General features: G+C 40.3%; 1 protein-coding gene across 2 annotated transcripts in view; it reads left to right on the plus strand.

The window, feature by feature from the left end:
• The first annotated feature begins 6 nt into the window (after window positions 1-6).
• The window catches only part of CPED1 (cadherin like and PC-esterase domain containing 1), a 261,922-nt gene continuing 240,516 nt past the window's right edge, over window positions 7-21,412 (plus strand). For both annotated transcript variants that reach the window (XR_004628686.1, XM_002922427.4), the window contains exon 1: window positions 7-1,175. Coding sequence is in view for 1 of the 2 variants with exons in the window: in XM_002922427.4 (XP_002922473.1) it covers window positions 927-1,175 (249 nt within the window). In the remaining variant the exon portion in view is untranslated. The remainder of the gene's footprint in view (window positions 1,176-21,412) is intronic.

Raw genomic sequence — 21,412 nt, forward strand, 5'->3', positions numbered from 1 at the left:
GGCCGCGGTCCCCGGGCCCAGCTCCCCGCAGCGACTGCCGCGGCGCGCCGGGGGCGGTGTGCCTGCGGCCGGAGGGCCGCGTGTGGGAGATGAATTGGAGTCACACGACTGGGTGTTTCCTTCCGAGTGCTTTCGGTCAGCAGTCCATTAGGGGATCGTGGAAACTTTTTGTCTGGCTAAAAGGATGAAAACCGAGTAAGTACATAGAACTTTGAACTTGGAGCGGAATGAAACAAATACAAGCAGAACCCTGACAGTCACCACGTCCATTCACACCGGGGATTCCCTTTTTATGCTAAAAGCCCTGAATGCTTACGGGACAGTGCAATTTAAACCTCAAGGAAGGGAAGCAGCGAAGAGACGCGAAAGTCTGGAAGCAGGACTGCGCTAAACCCGGAGGAGAAATGAGGAACCGCTGAGGCAAGCTGGCCTGCACCCCGCGGGGCAACAGGCACGTTTGGTTTTAACCTGTTGCGCTCTTCAGTGCTGCTTCCAGCTTCCAGATTTACTTTGGGTTGTTTTTCTTTTTCTTTCTTTCTTTTTCCCTGTGAAGTCTTGGCTGTGAGTTTAAGGATGTCGTGGAAATAAGGCATTACCGGAAGCAACAGTCTGGCAGCCTGGGGTACGCTCAGGTTATTAGTTACAACTACTATTATTTGGATGTCTTTTTTTTTTTTTTTTTTTTTAACCCCAGGCCAGCCACGTTTCACTGTCATCCATGGCAGGGATCTTATTAACTGCCTCAGACTTTTGGGACCTGTGATTCTTTGGCACGAACCCTTCGGAAAGTTCTTCAGCGGGGATGGAGCGATCTTGATTTCAGTTGTGGAAAAAGAAGATTGATCTGTATTTTTCATGCTGACGAAAAATAGCTGCTATGACTTTTCCGGCAACGTGGACAGGGGCCAAGTGAAGCTGAACTGGTCATGGTCTGTCGTCCAGTATTCCCTTGTCGTCGGCGATTTTGTCCCCGGCCCTTCTTGGTGGGCTTGGTGGTGGCAATCTGTCTCTTCTACCAGACCCTGACACTGCGAGGGACGAGGAAGCTCACAGCCACTGTCCCTGGGGCTGCGCAGAACACACCCCCCGAAATCCAGGCTAGCAGATGCAAGAAGGGATTCTCCCCGGACAAACAGTGCTTCCTTCTCTCCGGTAATGCGCAGGAAATCAGAAAGGTAACCTTGACGTTTTCGGTAAAGATAGCAGCCTGCCTCTCTCTGTCCTTTCTGTAAAACTAAAATTAACTTCCATGAGGTCTGAAAGGGATCCAGAGTATACAACGGCCCAGAGAGTGACCTTATGACAGGGAAACACATGTTAGCTTGGGCTTCTTATATTTACTTCCAGAAAGTCCTGGCCATTATTTCTTCTCTTAGAGTTTCACATCCTTTCAGCGGAATGAAATAAGACAGTTTGGAGTTGGTGGGAGTGATGTGAATTCTTTCTAAAGTATTAGGAGTCTGAGAGATCTGAAGATTTACAGTTCAGGAACGTAAATCAAAGTTTCATAAAATTTGATCAACATTGAGTGTTTCTTCAAGTGTTTCTTCAATGGTGCCCAGACCGTTCCAGACTCAGAGATATTCCAGAGTGCCATTTTATAATTGATTAAATTGATTTTTCATTGGTGAGCAGATTTCTAAAGCAACATAGTTATTTCTGAACCATTTAAAGGAATAATATAATATGGTTCCTCAAATGAATTGACACCCTGCATTTTATTGTTTATAGAATTTGGAAAATAGTGATTTTTCTATACTTACACTATTCTAATTAATTTTACTAATTGTTGTTAAGTGTTGGAAAAAAACACAAAACACACAAAAACCCCCCACAGGATTTCTATTTTAATATACCACTCTGTACATGCCTGTCAGTGAGATAATGACCTTTAAAATAATCCAGCCTAAAAAAGAAAAAGGAAAAAGAAAAACACGTATGCAAAAATTCATGGCAGCAAAGCCAACTGATTTCTGTGCTCCAGCAAGAGGTATAGAAAGATAGTTTAGGAAGCCGTAAGTACTGTCTTACATCCGCAGTAGGTTTAGGTAGACCCTACGATTGTGGTATATTGTTTGGAGCGGAATTTCCTGTTGGAATTCTAACGCCTTCAGTACTACTGCCATCTTGTTTCAAGAACTCCTGTATGTATTTCCTTTCAGACTCATAACCCTGTGAGGTAGGTAAGGAGGGCATGCTTGCCATCATTGCGCAGGTAAGATGGCGGACACTCAGAGAAGTGTAGGCAGACCACAGGGCTAGCAGGATAACTTGGTACACCCACTGGTTCCTACCACAGCGCTGGTGCTGAAATCAAAGTAAGTTCAAGGCTCTGATAACAATTGGTGAAACCACAACTGTAAGAACTTATTGAAATACAATATAATAGGTTAGAACAAAAAAAATTAAAAAATTTGAGTGACTTAGTTTATCAACAATGTCAAGAAACATGACAAAGAATAACAGATAATATAACTAGAGACGTTTCCAGATGAAACTCCAACTGCAAGTGTGAGTCAGTTATTAAATGTTCTAACATCACTGAAGAATCTGTATTTTTTCATTTATACTAGGATTAATTTTTATTTACCTTTTTTTGAATACATCAGATTTCTAACGGTTGTCAGCTGTGACTTGAAAAGTCACTTCTTGTTTTTTTTCCAATATTAATAAGTACAGTTTCTTTAAAAAAGATTTGAAATGGCTTTGCTCCTTTTTTTTTTTTTTTTTTTGTCTTTAAGTAGACCAAAAATTGGTGCTAAGAATTTTGGACAAAAAGGTTTTTATTCATTAACTTATAGCTCTTCTTACTCCCTGCTTGACTTTATGTGACTCCTGCTTTTGCCTGTAACACAGGCATATGTTAACTGTTATTAGTAGGCTGTCACAGAAAATTCCATTTCAGCCTTGGATCTCCTGCTACTTATAAACCATCTGAAACTTATTGGCTACTTGTGTAAAACATTCACTCTAGAATTTTCTTCACGCACAAAAAAATGCCAATCACATGATTTTCCCCCCAAATTATTCATAGTCTTAAATATTTTAATCATAAGCAAGATTCTAAATTCATAATTATAATTCAGAAGCCCATGGATATAAAAAGTCAATTTCCAAACATTTGCCATGTATCTCTATTTTTAACTAACTTGTGTCAGCCATTGGTTTAGAGCCAGTTTTTATTATAGATAGAAAGGAAACCAGAAAGAATCATGTGGAAGTTAGTTAAAACCAGATATAACTTAGTTCTCCTTATAACACATGTTCCAAAAAAAAAAAAAAAAGAGAATCAAATAATAATCCAGTTTTAAAGATTAAATATTTTGTGAGATAGCTAAAGTGAAGAAACAAATGTCGCTGGGATCAATACATAGATCATTCTCAAAAAGAGCTACCTTATGAAGTTCATTAAAAAAAATCACTGATGAGATGCTTGTGTAGATTTTCCTCAAGACTAAAATATAGCTTTTATAGAAGAAGCATTGTTTCTGTCTAGAAATTTTAGGTTTTGGTATTATTTTTATTTACAAACTAAAATGTTCATTTTTCTAAGGCTTTCCCTTACTGATATCCATTCATTTTAAAGTGATTTTTAAAGTTACTTAAAATAGCTGATTTTGACCTAAGGTTCATGGATTCCAGGAAGTATTTGGATTTACAAGATGACAACCAAACGCAGACATTTCACACAAAATATTGTGTATACGCATGTGCACACTTGTCTGGGAAAAATCATGATCCCCTGCAGATATTCAGACCTAAAGAAATACTAAGAAACAAACAAAATGCTTAAAAAGAAATGCATTTAAACTTTAATTGCTCCTCCAGGAAGTATAAGTTGGGGTTGGATTTATAAATCCAAAAAAGGAAAACAAACTCTTAATGAAAGAATCCATGTGAGGACATTTGGAAAAGAGTTTTGATGAATGCTGTAGTGTCTACGGGGATAAACATTCAGAAACTAAAATACACTCACGGTCTTTCTCGAATCATAGTTTTCATACTTTCGTGAATAAGCAGTAACTATTTCCCGGTCTCTTTGGTTGCGGTTCTTTCTAAGAGAAGACCTTTTGTACTTTATCAGCCTAGCAACAGAGGGTTCTGTAGTAGCAGATATTTAAAGTGGGTGACTGACTGTGCCCTTAACACCTTTACTGCTGGGACTTGGTTCATTTCTAAAACTGTTTTCAATACAGATTGAGATCATGGTCTTGTATATGCCAACTTTCCATAGCGAGGGAGTACTCTCCCTCTTCTGGCCAAATTTTAATTCTTTTTTCCATTTGAACTTTCCAAAGGACCTTATTAAGCAGCTGTACTTTTGTCATTTCTTCTGGGTTTTCTCCCAACCTTAGTTGTTTGAATTTTGGCTGATAATCTGCCATGTCTTCAAATTATTTCAATTTAATGTGTAAGCTGAAGACAATTTCATTTGTCTTCACTGAAGTAGATCGATCACTCAGTAGATTTATTTTTTTCCTGGAAGCTAACACTTTAATATTTCACAACATAGGAAGCACATTAAATTATAAACAGACACAATGGAAGAAAATATGCTTACTATACATCTTTAGTATGTGTTCCTTTAATGGAAACTTTACTATTTGGAGAATCTGTTTATACTCACCATAGCCATGTATTACTGATTATCTCCTGTTGATGCTTCACAAGGAAAATTAGTAGTTCTTTGTTGCTTGACTATTCATTCTCCATTTCTTCTGGACTCTCCAGTCTCCTTCAGAGATTACTCTCTACAACAACTCTTCCCAGTATACAACCATAATCCAATGCAAATAATCGAATGTTTTCATACAAAAATGCTCTAACTTTGTGTCTCCAATAATGCATAATATATTTAACATTTGAAAATTTCTAAAAATTGCTTGTTTTGCCCAGGTTTTCTATAGACAGAACCTGAGGCAAGCACTTACATGCTAACACTTTATTGGATGCTGCAATCCCAGGGATGCAAGAGTAGGGGGGAAAAAGGAATTGGGAGAGCAAAGACAAATAGGTGTGTTTATGGGAGACACAACCAGAGAGGCTATATTAAACTCTGCTCTCAGAACAGGCATTGTGATGAAGGGGCAGGAAGGGCAAGCAATTTATCTCTTGGGTTTTCCCTTCTTCTGTCTTTCATTGGTTAGAGTTGTCCCATGCTACTTCCAGGTAATGTTACCTGGACGCTCAGGGTGGCCACTGGGGAAGCCAGGGCGTCAGTGAGTGCAGTCCTGTCAGGGCGAAGGTGGTCCCTCCTTCTCAATCAGTATGGCACATAGGAACTCCCAGGTCTGTGGTGGCCATGGTGGTAAAAATGGTGTCTATGGCTTACCACAGTCATGGCATGAGCAATGTCCACTGAAGGGGTATGTGAGGCAAGGTGATCTGGTGTCTGATACAGTAGTTATGATAATGTTGCTTTCTAAAAGCCACAGAAAATGTTGAAATGTGCTCTTACTCTTGGGAAATGGCATCACTCTCTTTAAGTGAAATGTTTGTAATTATCTCACTGAGAGCTCTCCTCCCAACTGAAAAAAAATTCTCATTTCATCTTTACCCTTTGTCTTCCTAATTCAGTTCGTTCATGCATTCTTTCATTCTCTTCATTCCTTCAGTGACTATCTGTTGAGCAGTTTGTGCCAGACACTGTACTAGTCACCAGTGACACAGAAATAAAAGGCACTATGAGACAGATAAGTTGTTAAAAAAATGCTAGGAAATCCATAACTTTAATACAACATTTTTAAAGATGAGCAGTAGTTAGAAAGATTGGGGAAAGAGAAACGTATTACAAGCAGAAAACGTCACATATACAAAGAAGAAATTAAATGGCCTGATAGATTTGAAGGATTCAAAGTGTGGGGTGTGTGTGTGTGTGTGTGTGTGTGTGTGTAATGTGTTGGGGGGAGCAGACCAGGAAGGCAAATAAATGAGGTAGAAAATTCAGCAGGGTCTATATGTGGAAATGTGGACATGATAAGGATTCTATCCTGAAGGCAACAGGGAACCCCTGAAGAGTGGTAAGCAAAAAGTGACATAAATAGATTTACGTTGTAGAGAACATTCCAGAACACATATTGCAGAATGGACTGGAGGGAATAGAATTGAAGGTAGGGAATCCAGTTGCAAGGCTGTTTCCCAATGCCTCTTCTTTGCCAAATCTTACTTTCCTCTTGTGTTCTTGAACACCTCCTTTCAACCTTTACCAGAACTGGTTCCAGAGTTACTCTCTGTTAGTTACAACATTGCTATTTCAGACCTTTCCATTGGACCATTCCTTTGGCCAGTAAACACACTTATGACTGATAACAATAAGCTTTCTTTGTACCTAGAATCCACTTAACCCACTTCCTGGCCACCCCTACCCATCCCTTCTCCTTTTCATTTGGGCTTTTCTACCAAAACTTGTCTTCAGTGACCCCTTGGCTATCAGATGAAATGATTTATTTTCATCCACATCCTTCTTCTCTGAAGCATCTTACACTATTGGTCAACAACTCTTTCCTGAAATTTTGAATTCCATGACACAATGGTATTATTTTCTGACCTCTATGGATAACTGGTGGTCTCCTTTCAGGGTACATTTCCTCTGATGCTAAAAGTAGACATTGCCAAATTTAGTGGACTGGGGCTTCAGTGGTCTTGTTTTATACTTTTCCTTGGTGATTATATTAACTTTGCATACTGTTAATTTTCAACCTGTACAGATAACCTATCAGGGATATTTCTAGCTTGGATCTCGCTCTTGAACCCCCAGAGGTGAATCTCCAATTTCTTGCTATCTTTTATTGAGGGGTGATAAGAATTATGAAAACTCAAGTGTTTTTCTTTCAAAATTTTCATGCCCAAATCAGTGACTCCTCTTGACCTCTTTGTGTCTGTGACTAGAACTCCCCCATTCTGCATTCTCCTGAATGAATAGGTTTTAAACCTTAGAGTTATTTGATACTACTTGCTCTTTCTCTCTACCTTGCCCCCACCTAATCCACCTGGTCTTACTCCTTACTAAATCTGTAGGCCTGTCACTGATCCACATGGCCAGCTCCAAATTAGAAATGCCACATTTTTCAGGTTTCTCTTTTTCTCTTTTTAATTGTTACCCTTTTAAGAAAAATTTCATTGTGATAACAAACACAAAATATAAAATTCACCCTCTTTATCATTTTAATGTGTACAATTGAGCAGTACTAACTATATTTATACTGTTTCATAAAGTCCACAGCATTCTTGCCTTCTTCACAACCCTTATTCAGAACCATTTGTTTCAACCCAACTCAACTTGTATATTGTTTCCCAGTCTCTTTCCAACCCCCTGGCTTCTGGCCTATTCCTAGATGTCCTCTTTGTGGTTTATATAGTGCCTTTAGACATGCTGTTCCTTTTCTAGCTCTGACTTCTGATTTCTCTCTGAAACCACGATGCACAACTGGCCCTTTATTATACTAAGTAATTTTAGTAACACCTTAAAACAAGCCTGCATGACTGGTATAAAGTGGGTTTTTCCGAAGTCCCCCAAATGAACCCAGATGTAACTAGTTAATATTCCAAATTTTTAGAGTTTACCTTCATAGTCTTAATGCTGTGTCCTCATTGCCACTAATCTACACTATTCTTGGTAGCCTAATTGTTTCCCCTTCAATCTACTGCACATTATAAGCCATCTACGTGCAACTCTTTTAGCCTCTCTCCTAAATAACCTTCAGTAGTTGTTACACTGAATGCACTAACTTGAATAGTATCCATCCCTCTCATGCCTAGTATGTTCCAACATTGTCTTCTGGCCTTTTGTCTACTCTGCCTTTGTTTGTAATCCATAAGCCAGCCATACCCTTGTTTCCAAATGCCACCATCTCCGCCTTTGCCTGGAGTCCCCTCCAGCAAATCTGCTCTAATCGATATCTCTAGAAATCTTCACAAACATTCTTAAAGCATTCTGGAAACTGGAATTTCACCTCCTCTTGGTGGCAGACCTTATTTCCATGACTTGATGTGTGCTTGAGCATCCCTAATAAAACTTATTTTTCATTACAATTATTTAGAAATGAGAAACACGAGAATGTAGAACTGGAAACAAGTTGGAAATCATTAGGTTCAAGATCTTTATTTTATAAGTGAGAAAAACGAAGCTCACGGAAAGGAAGTGCCTTTCAGAGTAACAAATGGATTTAATAATGACGATAAGATTAGAGTAAGACCTGTGTTTTTCTAGCTGTCTCCATTCTATTTCCCATACTATCTCCATTCTATTTCCGTATATTTCATTCTATTTCCATATACTCTCCATTCTATTTCTGTATATTACCTCCATTCTATTTCCATATACTATATCCATTCTATTTCCATATACTATCTCCATTCTATTTTCATATACTCTCCATTCTGTTTCCATATATTCTTTATTCTATTTCTATATACTATCTCCATTCTATTTCCATATACTATCTCCATTCTATTTCCGTATACTATCTCCATTCTATTTCCATATACTATCTCCATTCTATTTCTGTATACTATCTCCATTCTATATTCATATATTCTCCATTCTATTTCCATATACTCTCTCCATTCATAGGCATTATGGGTTGAATTGTGTCCCCCTCAAAAAAGATATGTTGAAATCCTAACTCCAGAACCTCAGAATGTGACCTTATTCAGAAATATGGTTGTCATAGATCTAGTCAATACGAGGTCACACTGGAGTATCATGGGCCCCTAACCCACTATAACTGATATTATAAGAAGACAGTCATTCAGAGACACATGGGGAGCATGTCATGTAATAATGAGGACAGAGATTGGAGTATGCAGCTACAAGTCGAGGAACCCCAAAGATTGCTGACAAGCCACCAGAAGCTAGAAAGAGGCAAGGAAGCAGTCCCTACAGTTTTCAGAGGAGCATGGCACTGCTGACACCTTGAGTTCAGGTATCTAGCCTCCAGAATTGTGAGACAATACATGTCTGTTATTTTAAGCCACCTTTTGTGGTACTTTGTTACGGCAGCCCTAGGAAACTAATAGAATTGGGGAGGCAGAGTAGTTCAGCACATGAGCTCTGGAGTCAAATTAATAGCACTTGTTACCTTGCTACCTTGGGCACATTTCTTCATCTCTTCAGGATTTCATTTTCTCACCTCAAAATGGATATATTATCACCTACCTTACAAGGCTAACATGAAGCTTAAATGAGATAAATCTTGTGAAGCACTTAAAATGGCTGACACATGGAAAATGCTCAATAAATATGAACTATTATATAATTTCCTTGAGGATATACTCATCCTTATAGTCCTACAGACGCTAACATTCGGCCTTCACGAAATAGGGGAGCAATAAGTAACTGCTGCAGTGAACGTGAGTACCTGGGTAAGGAGCATCTGAGAGGAAAGCCTTTTTGAGTTTCTCTCCCTTTCCTCCTATGTCTACGCTGTTGTCTTTTCATAAAATGAGCCTTTATTTCTTTATTTTTTTAAGGATTTTATGTATTTATTTGACAGAGAGACAGCCAGCAAGAGAGGGAACACAGGCAGGGGGAATGGGAGAGGAAGAAGCAGGCTCCTAGTGGAGGAGCCTGGTGTGGGGCTAGACCCCAGAACGCCGGGATCACGCCCTGAGCCGAATGCAGATGCTTAATGACTGCGCCACCCAGGCGCCCCTAAAATGAGGCTTTAGAATCAAGACAAAACTTGGCAAAGCTGCTATGTCCGTCAGAGTCAGACCTGCTTATCTGTAGGCAAGGTGTTTGGTTTGGGCTGAATCTTTTAAAAAAAATTTTTTTTTTTTTATTAAGTTTAAGATGCTGGGATTAATGATATGCTATAGTTGAGAATGTGGAGTGATGAACTGGATGGGAAGTAGAGGAAAGTGGTTAAGATTTTGGACTCTGAACAAACATATATTTATTTATTTGTTTATTGTTTTTCTCACTACATCCAACATGAGCTCCTTAAGAGCAAGTACTTGATTTAACTTGTTTATCGCTTCTGGCCCCAGTGCCAAAACAGTCTCTGACACTTAGTGAGCCCTGAATAAATACCTAGTCAATGAATAAATGAATGAATGAATCATGACTTTGGGGATCAGAGAAAGCCTACTTTAAAGCAGAGATGAAAAAATGAGAGAAAGTCTTCCTTCCTTCTCTTTTTTATTTTTGTTGAGCTCTTGGATCCTCCACCCCATCTTTTTCTTGAACCAGTATCCCTTGAACTCCTTCCTGTACCATCTCTTCTTATACTTGTGGCTGAGGTTAACCATCTCCCATTTTGCTACAGTGACTCTGATTCAATTTTCATCCATTTCTCCCGTTCTCTTCAGCTTTTTGTCTCATTGGGATCTTTATCCTGTAAGAGATTTCAAGTATCTGCCATATTTAAAAAAAGAAGAAGGAGGGGGCATCTAGGTGGCTCAGTTGGTTAAGCAGCCGACTCTTGATTTCAGCTCAGGTCATGATCTCAGGGTAGTGGGATCGCACCCCACGTTGGTCTCTGCACTCAGTGTGGAGTCTGCTTGTCCCTCTCCCTCTGCTCCTCCCTCTGCTCATGTGCATGCTCTCTCTCTCTCTCTCTCAAATAAATAAAATAAAATCTTTATTAAAAAAAAAGAAGAAGAAGAAAGAGGAGGAGGGGGAAAAGGAGAAGATCCTTTCCCAACCAATGTGGCTTTCTAAATTACTTCCCATCTCTCTTGGCTTCTTGGTTACCATCATCTAACCTCTCTCCCTATGAAGAAATTCCCTTTTTTTTAAACAGATTAATTCTACTAAAAATTGGGCTTTTCTTTTTATGTGTTGTTATATTTTAACCATATTTGAAGGTAAATATTTAAAAAGTATGCTGGTGGGAATCTAAATACAGGGGTCTATGCACAGGAGGCTCTCAGGAGATGATGTCAGCATACTAACAGATATGTGACTTTCACAGAATTAGTTGGGCTGCCTGATGAGCATTTAATGCCTGTGGATTTCTTTGAGATAGTTGATTAGAGCTATGTTAGATTTTTATAATGAAATATGCACATGGGTGAAAAATTGTTCATACTGAGATAATTTTAAACAAATTCAAATTTGCTTACGTTAGATAAATTTTAACGAAGTCTTGATGAAGCCCATAGTTAAGCAAGTTATGTTAAATTTCCTATGAATCAAAGAATTAATCAGTTTATGGGTGTCATTCTCTTAGTTGTTTTTTTTTTTTTTCAAGATAGTAGCAATAGCTTCTGTTTCTTTCTCCCTCTAAGCAATTCTGTTTCTTGTTCTAATGGAATTGGAAACTCACATAAACCCTGTGAAATGGAAACCGCTAGATACACTCACATTATAAAAAGTGCTTCCTGTTATCAACTTCGAGTCTGTGGCCTTTTGGGGTGAAAGAAATGTTTGGTTTCATTTTTCCCTTTGGTTTCCTTTGGATATTTTTTCTAAGGAGCCATTCTCACTAAAAGGATGAGCTCATGTTCTAAAACAGGATTTGTGTTCTCCGACAGAAACTATACCAAAGTTGGAAATTTACGTGGTAAATAGTACTTTGTCAGTGTTTGCACTTTTCAGAAACTTGTTCAAAATGTAAAACTAAACATCTAGACTTAGGTACAGGGTTAAAAAGGAGTATAATAATAAACTATAAATTGAGTCTTTGCCATATACAAGCATCTTAATGAAAAAAAAATTATTTAACTTTCAATTAAATTCACTAAGGGAAGCTAATTCACTTACGATCCAAAATAATAGATGACACAAAGTAATTATTAAGAAGAGCACATGGACTTGGAAGAGCAGAATGGGCCCAATCATGTGTTGTGAAATATAACTACATTTGTTATCTCTAATCCTTACTTGGGGACTCTCAGTGGAACCCCTGCCGATTTGCTTATAGTGCATCCCAATCGAGCACCTTCCTAAGGGAAGGGAGAGGAGGCTCTGAGACCCTCCATTTTGGTGGGAATAGACCAACTATCTCCATCAAGGCTTCTGACCTGTTAAGTACATTGAATAAGAAGTCTAACAGAGCTCAGGTGTGTTGTGGAACAAACATTGGCCTTTGGTGCACCTGGTTCAAATTCTAACTTTGTCATTTACTAGTATAGGTCATAGGCAGATTTTACCTAGATTTCTAAACTCTGAATTTCTTCACTGGAAAAATAGAACTACCTAAGCCTGATCTGTGAGAATTGAATATGTGTCTGAAAGCACCAAGCATGGTGGCTGACCAGGGTCTTTTTTCAAGAATGCAGCCTATGTTCCTATTTTTGATCTTCAGCCTATGTGCTTTCTTCATTATATTCTGCTTAGGCCAAAGTTTAAGGTAGCATATTCTATGCTAGCTGTCTTCAGAGTTTCTCTCTGACACCTCTAGATGAGTCAAATGCAAGTTTTTCTGCTGCTTTTCTCGGATGCACGATACTTCCTTCCCCTCCTGCTCAAGAAAGTGTTCACCTACAAGAAGTAGGAATGTAGCACATCTTCCCTGATTTATAAAGTGCAAATTATTCACCAATTTTTATATTTTAATTCTTTTCATAGCCAATTTCTTATAACACACCTCACAGCTAATTTTGACAAATCAAAGCTCATATCTGCTATCCTAAGCATATTCCGACTATGCATAAGAGAGGGGTCTGGAAAAAGTGACTAGTGTGGGAGAGTTAGGCAAGGGGAAAGCCTCATAATAATCTATGGGGAAAAAAGAGGATTTGTTAAATAGTAATATAGCCCCCAGGTCTTCGTGTTTCTTCCTGGTTTTGACATAAGGAAAAGCGTTGGGGTGATGGTACACCTGTTAAAGGTCAGTGTATCTGAGGCGGACCCTGCTGGGCCCTGCTGTGCCCCGCTCACTCTCTCCAGGTGAGAGGAAAAGGGTGTTAAGGAGGGCACTTGTGATGAGCGTGGGTGTTGTATGTAAGTGATGGATCACTGAAGTCTACTCCTGAAACCAACATTACCTTACATGTTAACTAGCTAGAATTTAAACAAAAACCTGAAAGAAAAAAGAACTAATGGGGGCCCAGTTCCAATTCTGAAGAGTTGAGTAACCAAGGACAAGTGACTACTTTGGTTTCTTTTTGTAGCCTGTGGCATAAGGATGGAAATATGTGTTACAGAGATGTCATGGGGTCAAGGTAGGCACTGTAGCTCAGAATGTTTTGGAAAACATGGAGATTATAAAAGGCAGGGGAGTCAACATGATCACATCTGTTGAAAGATAAACCAAGGCATGTTGGAAAGTTTAAGAGTTTGTTTGAGCAAAAATCTATTCTAATCAGGCAGTACCGAACCGGAAGTGGTTAAGAGTGTCTCCTCATCAGGAGCTCAGGGAGAGACTTTAATAGAGAAAAAGCACAGGAAGGTAAGACAATTATTGATTGGCTAAAGCTTAAAGCCTAGTTGACTGTTTTTGATTGGTTGTCCTTAGGTTTTAATTTGCTAACCTTGAGGCATTTACAGGCTGAGATTTTGGTTTGCTTACCTAGACCACCGTGCATTACAGCCACTTCAGTCTAATAGCTTCTTTGTTCAATTAATTTAACACATCCCAAAGGATAATGTCATGAAAATATTCTCACTGCACTTAGCATCTCTTGAGGGAAAAGAATGCATATAGGCAACATAAATGTGAGTACGGAGAATACTCCTTTTTTCATTAAAAAGTTATAGTATAATGTGCTACACAAACGTCAAGTTATGCAGTTATGTTTCAGAATGCTACTAGGAGTCCAAAATTACACTGTCACAATTGAGTTTCCTCTTGATGTTTCACTGTTTCTTTAACAAGCAATAGGAAGTATAATAGCATTCCAGTAGTTTCAGCCCTAAGCCTAGTTCTTCCCTGGTGGAAAATCTAGCATTAATTTAGCCAAGTGCACAAATGCTTCAGGAAAAATGGAACAGGAAATTAACTTTTTTGTAGCAGTGCAGGAACTATCTGACCTTAGCAAAGCAACAACCAGAAAGTCGACTTTCATATTGAGCAGTAAACCTTCCCTACTAGACACACCCAGAGGGCAGAAATGATTTCAAGTATGTTTTCCCTCACTCCTCCCTTTATTATTAACATACTCTCTCTCTCTGTCTTTTTTGAGTAAACACTGAAAACATTAATTAATAACCCATTTGAAGCTTCCTATACACAAGCTAAACCTACTTGTCCAAATATTTTAGGGCTACATAAGCTATTTTAAAAGTGGGGATTGATTTGAGGATTGTTAATTTTCTTTTTTTGTGGAAGAGAAGATAAAAATGAGGGAAAAACAGGTAAGCTGATTATTTTTCTTTTAAAGAAACAATGGTTAAAGTAATATTATGTCCGCTTTAAACAAACGTGTTTGCTGGAGAACAGATAAAAATGTACTTGTGAAAATATATTCTGTCAGAAATATAAACTTTAGGAAGCTGGAACTGTCTCCTGTTTTTAATATAAAATAATGACATTTTAAAAGGAAACCCCTTTCTGGGTTATACATGGGAGGATGTCTCATCCCCCAATGATATACACATGATCCTAAGCACAATTCTTAGGAAAACCCTGAAAAAGTAACCAAGAATTTATGATAATGTAACTACTTCCTGTGAAGTCTAGTGTTTTGTTTTGTTTTGTTTTAAGATTTATTTATGTACGCGAGAGAGAGAGAGCATGAGTGGAGGGGGGGTCAAAAGAAGAGAGAGAGAGAGGAGAAAGAGAATCCTCAAGCAGGCTCCGCACTAACTGTGGAGCCCAGCATGGGACGTGGGGCTCAATCCCAGGACCTCGAGATCATGACCTGAGCTGAAATCAAGAGTAAGATGCCTAACTGACTGAGCCACCCAGGTGCCCCAGTGAAGGCTAGCATTTAAACAAAACCTTCTAATAGATTACTGGCAGCTGGATCAGGGTGGGGATGGAGTTGAGACAGTGCCTGGCACATGAGTTGAATGAATGGATGAATGCGATCTACTATAATTCAAGCTGTGTGTCCAGTTTAGAGTTTCCCAAGGTGGCTAGTGGTCCTTAAATTTTTCTTTTGTACTTTCAGATGATTTTTAAACTCTGGTCTCCCCAGACAACCCATTCAGGTCTTCCTCAATCTATAAGATGTCCACACTTTCCTGAAAAGACCAAAGCAATTTGTTACACTAGAAGAGATGGTTTCTTCTTTAGGTCTGGCTTGTAAGACCTTCTGCTGGACCCTTTAAGAATAAACTGGACCTCTAGGATGGGGACTCACTTTTCTAGCCAGTAACAGAAAAAAGCCAAATACTATTCTGCAACATAATCCATCCCCTAAGGGAAGAATTACAGAGTTTAGGGACCTGAAAATTTGATAGCAGTATTAGATGATGTCTTATTCTTTCCCCCAGAGAGAGTGCTTATTTTGTGGTATTACTAGATACTGTCATTTCCTGCCAATTTTCAATTTTTAAAGCAAAAAGTTGGCCATCAAATTCTTGAGCATTGTAGAGTGAGTGTGTAATCTGGAAAGCTCTGAGATAGATTTTGAAGGGAATATGTGAGATTGTGTTACAATGTGTTGATGTAATATCATAGCATGTGGCAACGTGAGCGGGACCAGGGGAGACTAGGTGGAGGCTTCTAGAGGGGAAGCATGGGAAAGAGGGTTCTTGGGTCTCCATTGGGCTGGGAATGTGTTACCCAGCTAGTCCCCAAGGGGAGCCAAGGTTGTATGTTAGTACAGGCCAGTGAGCTGAGGGATAAGATGAGGAGACTATGGAGCGCAAACAGCCACAAGCGTGTTGAGAGCAAGCAAGATAATAGAATGAGTGCCAACACATAAACGTGTGCTTTACGGAAACTTCAGGTATAAATTTGGCTTAAAGCAGGATTTTTTTTTAATGCGGTGTGTGGTGCCTGAATATTTAACGCTTGTTCCTCCATTCATCTTAACCCTTCGTCCCCCACATGTGTACGATAAGGCAGGGTTCCTCTGGATTTGTGAGGTATGTGCCTCTATCCTGTGGCCTTTCATTCAAACAAGAGCTGCAGCTGACCTTGCCTGGCCTGGAGATGCAGGGAGTATGTTGGTTTTCCATCCTTCACCAACTGTGTAGTTCACGGAGACCCTGGATTTCTGGGGAGAATCTGGACAAATTGGTTGCTACAGGAGTGTGAGTACTGAGGGGGAAAGACAGGAGCTAGAGAGTCTGTGTGCATGGGATTGACAATATCAGACACTTACTTGCAGTGGGTTTAAGAACCTGTCCTCCTCTCCTGGGGGTCTGAATATGGCGACTGGATCAGCAGTGGATGAAAAATCTTCATCCCCAACTCCGTGGCTGAACTCTACCCTTACATCTGGCAAATGTTTTTTTTAAGGCTGGACTCTGCAGAGTGGGGCATGTTCCCTCTGGGGCTGAAAGAGATTCTAGGCTGGCCAGCACGTGTGTTCTTGTGATGGCCTGCTGCCGAAGCCTAGGGCCCGTGTCTGTGAGGTGTTGAAATGCACCAAGGACCGCAGGGCTAGGGGGACGGTCGACATCATGAACTGGGTAGGTTTGCGGTGAGCCTTGTAGCAGGGAGAGGGGAGAGAAGAGAATGAAGAAGGAAATGAAGAATGCAAACGAGGGGCTCAGGAATTTAATAGGTGAATGCTAGGGAAGATCCTAAAACTAGACAATGGCGACCATTATCTTCTAAGCCGTAAAGAGGGAATGTAATGTGCTAAAGGTTTTTTATGTCCTGATTGTGAATTTATTTATAGAATGTTCTAACAAAGTATAAAGTTAAATCATATTTAGTTATACAATTAACATTACTGCCTAATTTTTATCTAGCACCCAAATCTAAAAAGTATGTCCATGTTATAGATGATATCAACGGCTATATTTTTTTTCAAGGTATGTTTGCTCTAACATTCTATTTTTGTAAAAGAAGGGTAGAAATGATGAGCAGTGATTTTTAAATGTTAATGCCCCTAATATATGAACAGTACCTTATCCTATTCCACTTGTAATTTGACAGAACCTCTATGAAATCACGTGATTGAAATTTTTAAGATTTTTATTTTGTTAAATTCATTACACAAAGAGGCCATAAGACTGATGTGGCTCTGATACCTTCATGATGTAAGCCTGTAAATGCCCCAACGTTAGAAAATCAAAATGCTAAGGACAACCAATCACAAAAAAACGAGCCATATCCAATCAAATAATTTCCATTCTTTGCTTCCACGCTTTCTCTATATAAGTCTTTCCCCTGGCTCCTATGGGCAAAGCGTACTCCTAACCACTTTGGGTTTGGGGCTGCCTGATTGGAATGGATTTTTGCTCAAATGAACTCTTAAAATGTTAAATATGCCTCAGTTTGTCTTTTAACAATTTAAAATATTTTAATTTGTCAAGAGGTTCTTTTATGCAATGACTTCTTTAAGAGATATTAATGCGTGTTACATTTATGACCGCTATATATTTTTGAGTGCTTTTTATCTTCACTGAATCTCCTTTGATCCTTACACTAGCATGAAAAGTAAGATGGAAGATTGGTGCTTATTTGTAGGTAAGGAAATTGAAGTACAGCAAGTAGAGCTTAAGTGGCATCAGCAGATAATGAATGGAGGGTGGGAAGTGGAGGGGAGACCCAGGATTTAGAAAGCCTTGGGGAGTTGGCTGGCAAAGACTCAGACTGAGGGGGCGCCTGGGTGGCTCAGTTGTTAAGCGTCTGCCTTCGGCTCAGGGCGTGATCCCAGCATTCTGGGATCGAGCCCCACATCGGGCTCCTCTGCTGGGAGCCTGCTTCTTCCTCTCCCCCTCCCCCTGCTTGTGTTCCTTCTCTCACTGGCTGTCTCTGTCTCTGTCAAATAAATAAATAAAAATCTTAAAAAAAAAAAAAGACTCAGACTGAGATTCAGAGTCTCTGGCATCTGTAAAAATGTTTGGTAGATGGTATGATGCTTAGGTATTGATAGTGCTGTAAAGATGCCAGCGCTCTTTCCTGTCTATTTCGTTGCTTTTGTAGGGACTTGCTATTTTAAGACCGAATTGCTGAATTAACTCGTTGTTTGAGCATGGGGGGGACAGAGACTTGCTATTATTTTAACATTTTTCAAAAGAACAAGGTCTCCCCTTGTTTTCTGCTTGGTGTTTTACAATTGCGGATTGTCGATTTTGTATTTTCTTCATTACGGATGTCCTTCAACTACTGCTGACACTGTGGTAAGGATTAGGGGGCTAGAGAGTATTTACTCTAAAACCTACAAACGTGATCAGGGCTTGAGGATGGGAAGAAAGGAACTTCCTCCTCTTACTTTGTGCTTGTCTGATTAAGGGGAGACTGAGAAGGGGGAAGATTGAAGAGACAGGAAAGCAGAAGGAAGGAGAAGAGACTAAAGAACACTTGGGAGTGGTTTTTATTTGATCCAAAATAGGAAGCAAAATCAAATGCACCCAAAGAAAAAACAACCGAAGGTCTCTCCCGATCTCATTTAGAGCTTTATCTTACGCTTAAAGATATCTCCAAGGACACTATCATGAGCACCATCTCCCAGCCATCCCTGTGTTGTTGTAATCTCAGCTGGGTCTTTGTTATGTCTGTAAAGTTAGAGCAAACAGTAAACTGAAGACCCACAGCTGTACATCGTGGGTGGCTCTTCAACCGAGGGGGAGCCTTGAAGTATTTGGAGGAGAAGCCTCCAGAAGGGGCTGAAAAAGATGCTTCATATGACTTTCAAAACAGCTAGAAAGAGAAAAAGAGCAACTGGGAGGAGCAGAGAGGGGAATCGAAATTCCTCCACATTGGTTGAAGCGGCTGAGACCTCAGTGGGGTAGAGTTTGCTAGCCAGCTACAGCTGCAAGACATGAAGGGGAGACACTGGACACGGGCTGGAGGAGACATCACTGTTCTTGTGTTCTTGGCTTCATTTTTAATTTCTCTCCGTCTCCAAGATTCCTGCTATGTGTGAGCGTCAGCCTGGGGAAAGAGCGAGCGGCACAAGGGTTCCAGCTGCAACCGGCATGCCTGTGCATTCACTGGAGTCTGAAGAGCCCAGAAGCTGTTCAGTCTGCCTTCTCTCTTCTGTCTTGCCACTTGCCCTCCACTAGACTCTCCTCTTTCCCCCAGCTACACAAGCTCTACACTCGTGCCTCATTTAGAAAGGCACGGTGTTGTTCCAGGTTGTGAGTGAGGAGACTGGGCATCAAACATACAGATGACCTGGGAATTCTCAGGGTCGACCTTCAGATATTATAGATGTGGTGGGAAGTCTTTACTGATCAACAAAAAGCATTATATATCCCTGAAGTCTCAGTATTGCTGACGGTCCAGTGGATTAAGGCGCTATGACATTATTTATCATTCAGTGTTTTCTAGCATAGGATGGCCAGATCAGGGTCTGTCCTGATATTCTCTTCCATTTTCCTCTTTTGTGCCCGCTGTTCTTCTAGTCCGTCAGGCTTAAAGCCTCCCTCTCTGCTTGCTTAATACCTTCATGCTAAATCCTTTCTTTTGGGAGGTTTTCATCCTCTGTACCTCACCCCTCTCTTAGTTACACACATCGTGATTTGTGTCCTGTTGCTGCTTCTTGCTCTTTCTACCCCCAAACCAGGCTCCACGGTGCAGTACTTACTGCATCTCCCCTCCCAGTGCACGTCCGGTGCTCTCCGGTGCTCTCCCTCCCCCCATGTGACTTCTTCTTAGGACAGGTCTCACGTATCTCTTTACAGTGTGATCGCCCAGGTCATGGAGTACTTCCATTTTTTTTTTTTAAGATTTTTTAAATTTCTTTATTCAACAGAGATAGAGACAGCCAGCGAGAGAGGGAACACAAGCAGGGGGAGTGGGAGAGGAAGAAGCAGGCTCATAGCAGAAGAGCCTGATGTGGGGCTCGATCCCATAACGCCGGGATCACGCCCTGAGCCGAAGGCAGACGCTCCGCGGCTGTGCCACCCAGGTGCCCCATGGAGTACTTCCATTTTTTAAGAGCTTTTCTGTATTACAGGAATGATGGCATATAGTTCTTAGGAAATCTTGTGATTTAGGAAGTAAAAGTCTGGCCTTCTGGACTTCTCTCAGGAGGCCCATCCATCCAGAAAACAAAATAAAACAAGAAAATACCTTCCCAGTTTTCCTCCTTTGTCTCTTCCCTGCTATGGCTTTTAGTAAAAGGAATCGAAGTTCATCGAGGTTGTCTCCAGGGAGAAAGACCAGCATGAAGTTGCCAACTTTTAAAATCTCTACTACTCAATGAGGTTTTGGTTTCCTACTAGCTACTTAAAAAGATAATGAGCAATGTTGTATTACCTTCACTTTTTTCCTCATTGCCAGTTACTTCTTATCCCCTATGTGAGCATATTTGCCATTCACAATAAAAACTACCTATGGTGCTGACCTTCAAGAACTTCCCCTTTTAATTTCTCTACCCTTCTTTTCTCTCCAAGACTTTTCTTTCTTCTCTCATTTTATTTCACACACAACATACGTAACACAAGTAACAGCATCTAAAAGAGCTCCAGGGGCTCCTGGGTGGCGCAGTCGTTAAGCGTCTGCCTTTGGCTCAGGGCGTGATCCCGGCGTTCCGGGATCGAGTCCCACATCGGGCTCCTCCGCTGGGAGACTGCTTCTTCCTCTCCCACTCCCCTCCTGTGTTCCCTCTCTCGCTGGCTGTCTNCAAAAAAATAAAAAAAAAAAAAAAAAAATCTAAAAAAAAAATAAAAGAGCTCCAGGGTCATTCTTTAACACTTTACCCAGACCAGGGATTTTATACCTTGCATTAGATTTCATTCATTGTTTATTGCTCCTCCCACTAAATGTGACGTCAGTGAGGGATAGGGCTTTGTCAGGTTCCCCAGTGTTACATTGCTCAGAGCCTAACACTGTGCCTGTCATATAGAAAGTGTTCAAAAATATTAAAGAGCTAAGTGAATGAATGAATAAACATTGAGAAAGAACCAAGGGGGAGGGGACATGAAGGATCCAGGAGAAGAAGAAAAGATGGATGAAGTTCTCAGGGATTTGAGGGTAGAAATTGGAAGGAGGTTTGTTGCCTGGAGGAAAGGGGGATATGGAATCCGGAGAATAAACAGAATGATAAGCTGTGGATGAGAGGAGGACAGGTTTCTTCTATGGAAGTCAGCAGAAAAGAGGAAATGTTGGTTGTGCCGATATGCTATGGAATTTCCAAAACAGAGGCTATTTAACCCAGTGTGTTTTCTTCTAATAGTGCTAATTTCCTCTGTGAATGGGAGGTAGTTATCTGTAGAAATAAGAAGGTAGCTGGGGAGTGGGGAAGTTAGTCACTACGGAGAATGTGAAAGAGAACTGACAAGGGAATCATAGCAGGATAATCTGGGGACCCTGAAGACCAAACTGGTTTTGCCAACCAGAATCTGTCCATCTGGGTACTTTTCTTCAGAGCTCTCAGCAACCCAGCCCAGGTGCAGGACAGGCAGGCTACTGAGATCTTTGGGTCTCAGTTTCTGCTGTGCTCTAGTCCTCCC

The sequence above is a fragment of the Ailuropoda melanoleuca genome, chromosome 1 (genome assembly GCF_002007445.2).
Source record: "Ailuropoda melanoleuca isolate Jingjing chromosome 1, ASM200744v2, whole genome shotgun sequence".
Classification (NCBI taxonomy): Eukaryota; Metazoa; Chordata; class Mammalia; order Carnivora; family Ursidae; genus Ailuropoda; species Ailuropoda melanoleuca.